Source organism: Ammospiza caudacuta, chromosome 29, assembly GCF_027887145.1.
Source record: "Ammospiza caudacuta isolate bAmmCau1 chromosome 29, bAmmCau1.pri, whole genome shotgun sequence".
Lineage (NCBI taxonomy): Eukaryota > Metazoa > Chordata > Aves > Passeriformes > Passerellidae > Ammospiza > Ammospiza caudacuta.
Window position 1 is genome coordinate 2068880 of NC_080621.1, and position 7140 is coordinate 2076019.

The 7140-nt window shown below is 67.7% G+C and overlaps 1 protein-coding gene across 1 annotated transcript; it reads right to left on the reverse strand.

The window, feature by feature from the left end:
- Positions 1-553: 553 nt before the first annotated feature.
- Positions 554-6768, reverse strand: SAMD1 (sterile alpha motif domain containing 1). The gene is made up of 6 exons (XM_058821384.1): positions 6370-6768; positions 6238-6336; positions 4237-4519; positions 3545-3638; positions 2650-2761; positions 554-1550 (listed from the first exon to the last, which is right to left on the reverse strand). The coding sequence occupies exons 1-6, from the start codon at positions 6766-6768 to the stop codon at positions 1386-1388; spliced, it is 1152 nt and encodes a 383-aa protein (XP_058677367.1). The 3' UTR covers positions 554-1385.
- Between the last annotated feature and the right edge of the window lie 372 nt (positions 6769-7140).

Below are 7140 nucleotides of genomic sequence, written 5' to 3' on the forward strand. Positions count from 1 at the left end.
GGCAGTTTAGGGGAGCTGAGGCCGTATTTGCGGCTTGTTTATGGAGCGCGGCTTTTGGGCCCTGCCGGCCGCCGTACGGGGCGTGGTAGCTCCAGCTGCTGGAGAGCGCATGCGTAGATGAGGGCGATAGAGAGTACAGGTGGGGCCCCAGGGCCCCCCTGGCGGGCGGGAGGACCCGCGCATGCGCAGTACCCTCCCCTCACTGGGGGTCCCCGAGACCCCCAACTGCCCCCCCATTCCCTTTTTGGGGGGGCTCAAAGGCGGGAGCACCCTCCGAAGTAGGGGTACCCCCCCAAAAAGCCCCAAACCCCGAGATTTTGTATTGATTTTATTTCATTTTTCCGTTTTTATTTAAAAAAACCCAAAACGAGCCAGGCCCGAGGAAGGGGGGGGGGGCACAGACTGCGGGGGGGTTTGGGGGGGCTCCCCCCCCTCGTGGCCAAGGGCTGGGGGGGCCGCACCCCAATTTGGGGGGGGAGCTGGGGAAGGTTAAAACATCTCCGGGCAGAGCCCCCCAACCCCCTCCCCCCGCGGTAAAAACCCCCCCGAGAAATGGGGGATCCCCTAAAAAGGGGGCTCCCTCAAGGAGGGCTGACCCCGCCCCCAGAGGGACCCCCAAAAACAGGGGTGACCCCACAAGGAGCGGGGTGTCCCCACCCCCACTGTGCCCCAGAGAGAGGGGACCCCCAAAAGATAGGGGTGACCCCCCCCCCAAAAGAGAGGAGACCCCCAAAAGAGAGAGGTGACCCCCTCTAAAAGAGGGGTGACCCCTTCAGAGTGTGGGATTCCCCCCTAAAGAGGGGAACCCCCCCAAAAGAGAAGGGAGGACCCCTCTAAAGAGAAGTGACCCCCCCAGAAGAGGGGTCCCCAAGGAGAAGCCCCCCAAAAGAGGGGGTGGACCCCCCCAAAGGAGAAATGACCCCCTAAAGAGAAGCTCCCCCAATCACAGGTGAGCCCTCCCAAAGAAGGGTGCCCCCCAAAAGAGAGACCCCACAAAGAGGGGTGGGACCCCCCAAAACAGAGATGAGATTCCCTCAGAGCAAGGTGGGACCCCTCAAATGAGAGCAGGACCCCCCAGATTAGAGGTGGGACCCTAAAGAGAGGCAAGGCCACCCTAAATAGGGATGGGACCCCCCCCAAAGAGCAGTGGGACCCCCCAGAAAGGTGTGGGAGCCCCCAAAGAGAGGTGGGCACCCCAAAGACAAGTGGGGCTCCCCAAAAACGGGGTGAGACCCCCCCGAGGCTCACCCACTCCCCAAAGTCTCAGTGTGCAGCAGCGGGGGAGGGAGGAGCCCTCCCGGATCCCGGGGTGTCCCCGCGGGTCTGGGGGTGTCCCCCCGGTTTGGGGGTGTCCCTGGGGGTCCCCCCGTGTCCCCGGGGGTCTCTCAGGCCGGGAAGGGCTCCGGGGGGGGCTCCTCGTCCTGGAAGTGGCTGCGCTGCAGCAACTTCACGTGGTACTCGTAGATCTTGAGCGCGGGGCCCAGGCGGATGGAGAGGCCGGTGAGCACATCGGCCCTCTGCATCAGCAGCAGCGACTTGCCATCGATCTCCTGGGGACATGGGGACAGTGAGGGACAGTGAGGGACAGTGAGGGACATGGGGACCTTGGGGACAATCACAGGGACAGGGCACACCCAGGGACACAGAGCCCCGTGAGCACATCAGCCCTCTGCATGAGCAGCAGGGACTTGCCATCGATCTCCTGGGGACATGGGGACAGTGAGGGACAGTGAGGGACATGTGGACATTGGGGACAGTCACAGGGACAGCCATGGGGACAGGGGCAGCCAGGGTACAGCCAGGGGACAGGGACAGCTATGGGGACAGGGGACAGCCATGAGGACAGGGAGGGACAGCCATGGGGACAGGGACAGCCATGGGGACAGCCATGGGGACAGGGACAGCCATGGGGACAGGGACAGCCATGAGGACAGGGAGGGACAGCCATGGGGACAGGGACAGCCATGGGGACAGCCAGGGGGACAGGGAGGGACAGCCATGGGGACAGGGACAGCCATGGGGACAGCCAGGGGGACAGGGACAGCCATGGGAACAGAAGCTGGAGCAGCCCCAGGCAATGGAGGAGGGTGGGGTGAGGATCTGTGGGGGAAATGGGGTTTGGGGACACCTGCAGGGACATGGGGACACCCGGGGGACAGGGGGGATGGACCCTGGGGTGACACTGGGGAGGGTGCAGGGAGGAGGTGCGGTCAGGGGGACGGGGGGGACACCCCAGGGACACCCCAGGGACAGGGGGGACATCTCAGGGAGAAGGGGGACACAGGGACAGCGGGGATACCCAGGGTTGACCCTGGGGGACAGGGATGGACAGGGACCTATGGGGAGGGGGGGGGACCAATGGGGAAATACAGCGGACACCTTGGGGACACCCCCAGGGACAGAGGGGACACCCCTAGGGACAGCCCCAGGGATAGAGGGGACACCCCTAGGGACAGAGGGGACACACTGGGGACAGTGCCAGGGACAGAGGGGACACCGCAAGGGCAGCAGGAGGGGGCAGAGTGGTCACAGAGAGGGGGGACCGTTCTTGGGGACGCTGTGGTGATGAGGGAGCCCTGGGGACACTGAGGGGACACTGTGGGGACAGAGGGGACACTGTGGAGACAGAGGGGACAGGGGTGGCCCCACCTGCTCCTGGAAGGCCCCGGCCTGCTCGGGGAACCCGGCCTCGGTGAAATACTCGACCACGTCCCGCACCGACCACTCCACCGGGTCCACGGCCTTGTCCTTGCGCCCGGGCCTGGGGACAGGGACAGCGTCAGGGACAGTGGGGACAGTGTGGGGACACATGGACATGGGGACAGCGTCAGGGGACAGTGGGGACAGTGTGGGGACACATGGACACAGGGACAGCGTGGGGACACACAGACATGGTCACTGGGACACAGGGACAGTGTCACGGGGACAGCATGGGGACACACAGACATGGTAACTGGGACATGGGGACAGTGTCACAGGGACAGTGTCATGGGGACATGCAGGGGGACACACAAACATGGTCACCACGATGGGGACACCGTGGGGACATGGTCACTGGGATGGGGACACTGTGGGGATACACAGAGTCACCAGGATGGGGACACTATGGGGACACACAGACATGGTCACTGGGACATGGGGACAGTGTCACGGGGACAGTGTGGGGACACCCAGATACAGTCACTGGGACACAGGGACAGCGGGACACCATGGGGACACACAGACATGGACACTGGGATGGGGACACACAGACATGGTCACTAGGATGGGGACACCATGGGGACATGGTCACTGGGACACTGGCAGGGACAAGGGGACACTGTGGGGACAGGGTCACAGCAACAGGGGGGCAACACAGGGACATGGTGACAGGGACAGGGGACATCCAGGGGGACATGGGGACAGCAGGACACTGGGTGGGACATGGGTGACACAGAGGGACACAAGGGACACAGGGTGGCACACAGTGACACCGAGGGACACAAGGGACACTGGGTGGCACTCAGTGACACCGAGGGACAAGGGCACGCCGTCCCTGACTCACGTGCAGCTGAACGGGGCTCCCTCGGCAGCCTGGGGGCCCGGCCGGCCTGGGGACAGCGGCACCGAGGGCTCGGCCCCTGCCAGCGCTGGGGACACTGCGGGGACACCAACGGGGACACCAACGGTCACCAAGGGACAGCCAGAGGGACCCCAGTGACCCCCAGGACTGACTGACCCCAGAGTGACCCCAGCACTGCCTGACCACCCACCCTCTGCCCTGACCCCACAGCCCAGAGGGACCCCATGCCTGAACTGCCCCCAGCACCCCCCAACTGACACACCCGTACCCCCAAACTGCCCCAAACCTGCCCTCAGCACCCCCAAAACTGCCCCCATTGCCCCCAAACTGCCCCCATCGCCCCCAAACCTGCCCTCAGCACCCCCAAAACTGCAACCCAAAACTCCCAAAACTTACCCCTATCCCCAAACTGCCCCATTGCCCCCAAACCTGGCCTCAATACCCCCAAAACTTACACACCCCTACCCCCAAACAAGCCCTCAGCACCCCCAAAATTAAACTACCATTGCCCCCAAACTGCCCCATCACCCCCAAAACTGCGCCCATCACCCCCAAAACTGCCCTCATCCCCCCAAACTGCCCCTATCACCCCCAAACTGCCCCCATTGCCCCAAACTTACACACCCCTACCCCCAGCACCCCCAACCCCCGTGCCCCCCAAACCCCCCCAGCACCTGCTCTGTCGGGCTGCCCGAAGGCCCCCTCCTTTTTCAGGGGGGCCATGTGCTGGCAGCCGCCCTCCCCCGGGGCGCAGGCCTTGGCCTGGGGGGGGCGCTCGGGGGGCGGCTGCCCCGGGGGGCGCAGGGGGGGCCCCCCCCGGCCCTCCCCGTTCAGCTGCCGGGGCGGCCCCGCGTCCTCCGAGGCCTCCGAGGCCGTCCCGTCCTCGTCGTCTTCGTCCTCATCCTCCTCCTCCTCCTCCTCCTCCCGCGCCGAGGCCTCGCTGCTGCTGCAGGGGGGCTGGGGGTCCCCAAAACCATGAGCATCACCCCAAAGGGAACCCCAGGAGCTGAGAACCCCCCCGAAAATCTACAGCCCCCCAAAAAATGTACAGCCCTGACACCAAAATCCACAGCCCCCACCACAACAGGGGCTCCAAAGCTGCTCCTGACTCCCCCACAGTGTGACACTGTACCCCCAAAAATTCAGAATACCCTCAGTCCTGAAAGTCACCCTCCCAATCCAGGACACCCCCAAAAATGAACCCCCAAGTCCTGCAGGTTTCCCCTCACTCAAACCCAGGATCCATCAATTCCACACCCCACCCCCAGAACTGTCACCCCAGCATTGTCATTGCCCCCCTGGGGTTCCCCCAACATCCCAGTCCCCATCCTCATCCAATCCTGGCTCTTGGTGACCCCAAAACCCCCTTAGGTCCCCACTGTTACCTCAGGTCCCCTAAATCCCCCCTGTCCCCGTCCCCCAAGTCCTCTTGGGGGTCCACAACATCCCCTTGAGATCTCTGCTGTCTCCTCAGGCCCCCAATCCCCTCAGAGGTCCCCTAAAGGGTGTTCCCAACCCCCTCAGGCCACCAAGTCCCCTCAGCTAACCCAGTTCCCTCAGGGGACCCCTAAATCTCCTCAGGCTCCCTCCCCAAGTCCCTTTCTCTGTGTCCTGTGTCTCCTCCCCACCAGGTCCCCTCCACCTTGTGTCCCCCCTCTGTCCCCACCAACCCTCCAGGGGTCCCCAGTGCCTCCTCACCACCCCTTCCCCCAGAGCCCCCTGCCCCCTCAGGGCCACCCCCCCAGAGCACCCCAGTCCCCTCCATGCCCTCAGGGTCCCCTCAGCCCTCCCGGCTCCCCGTCACGACCCTCGAACCTCTCACGGCCCCTTCCCCAGTGTCCCCTCAGGGCCCCCCTCACAGAGCCCCCCGTTCCCCCCTCACGACCCCCGGGCCCCACATGTCCCCCACCTTTTCTGCTCTCCCCTCACGACCCTCACACCCTCAGGATCCCCTCAGGCCTCCCGGGTGCTCCCTCACGACCCCCGGGCCCCCCGCTCCTCTGAGCCCCCCGAGCCCCCCGGCCCTTCCCGCGTTCCCCCTCACGGCCCTCGCACCCCTCAGGGTCCCCCCAGACCATCCCCCGTCCCCGGACCCTCCTCTTCCCCTCATCGCTCCCCCCCATTCCCGCGCTCCCCCTCACGACCCCCGGGCCCCTCCCCAGTGTCCCCTCTGGGCCCCCCGCTCCCTTCGGCCCCTCACGGGCAGCAACTCCCGGTGCCCCCTCACGACCCCCGCACCCCTCACTCCCTCAGCGCTCCCCTCCCTCCGATGCCCCCTCAGCCCCCCGGTGCCCCCTCACGAGCCCGGCACCCCTCAGTCCTGCATCACTCCCCTCCCTCCGATGCCCCCTCAGGGTCCCCTCAGCCCCCGGTGCCCCCTCACGTCTCCCGCACCCCCATTCCCCTCAGCCCCTCACCGCTCCCCCCTTCCCGCGCTCCTCCTCACGACTCCCGCTTCCCTCCCCGCCAGTGCCCCCTCACGACCCCCGCCCCGCCAGCCCCTCATGACTCCCTTGGATGCCCCCTCGGGGTCCCCTCAGCCCCCGGTGCCCCCTCACGACCCCCATTCCTGCCAGCCCCCCACGGCTCCCCCCCGCTTCCCGCGTTCCCCCTCACAATGCGCGGGTCCCCGCTCCCCTCAGCCTCCCGCCGCTCCCCTCACGCCCCCTCCTCACCTTCCGCGCCCTCCCCGCGGCCGCTCTCCCGCGCTCCCCGCGGGCCGTGGCGATGGCGCCCAGCCGGGTGCGCTCGGGCCGGGCCCCGCCGCCCGCTCCGCCGCCGCCGCCCGCCCCGGGGGCCGCCCCGGCCGCCCCCCCGCCGCCGCCGGGCGCGGCCGAGCCCTGGAGGCGGCCGCGGGTGAGGCGGCCGTCGCCGCCGAGCAGCCGCGCGGTGTCGCGGAGGCTGACGGGCGGCGGGCGGCGGGCGGGCGGCGGCGGGCGGCGCGGCGGCTGCACGCGGGCGGCGTTGCGGTACGAGATGCTGCCCTTGTAGGAGACGCGGAGCACGGCGCGCTGCTGGATCAGCTTCTCCAGCTCGGCACGGGTGCGCTCGGGCTCGGGGCCGTGCCGCCGCCGCACCATGCGGCAGATGCGCTCCAGGTCCGGCCGCGCCTTGCGCGAACGCAGCGAGTCGATGGTGTCCAGGATCCACTCCTGGTACCGCGGGGCCTGCTCGGGGCCCGGCGGCGGCGGCGGCGGCACCGCCATGGCCCCCCCCGCGGCACCGCCGGCCCCCCCCCCCTCCCGCGCCCCTTCCTCCTCCTCCTCCTCCTCCTCCTCCGCCCCCGCCCCGCCCGCGCGCGCCCGCTCGGAGGAGGAGCCGCGGCCGCCGCGCGCGCGCGCCTCGGGGTGGAGCCGCCCCGCGCGGCCGCGCCCCCGGAAAGCCACGCCCATAACGGCGCCCAAACCACGCCCATCAGAGCTAAGCCACGCCCACCTCAGGGGAAACATCGCCCATGTCCAGAGCCCCGCCCCCTCTGGCATTAAGCCACGCCCATCAATTTAAGACACGCCCAGGTAGGAAAGACCACGCCCCTTCCGGAGAGGCCACGCCCATAGCTGGGGCCACGCCCACCGCTG

Bases quoted from the DNA above. Each gene is read 5' to 3' on its own strand.
- SAMD1 (XM_058821384.1), bottom strand. From the start codon at position 6,768: ATGGCGGTGCCGCCGCCGCCGCCGCCGGGCCCCGAGCAGGCCCCGCGG. The intron at 6,337-6,369 runs GCCGGGGCGGCC...GGCGGCGGCGGC, and splicing joins CCGGCGGCGGCGGGGGGGCG to GGAGCGGGCGGCGGGGCCCG. The intron at 4,520-6,237 runs GTGAGGAGGGGG...GGGGACCCCCAG, and splicing joins CCGCGGGGAGGGCGCGGAAG to CCCCCCTGCAGCAGCAGCGA.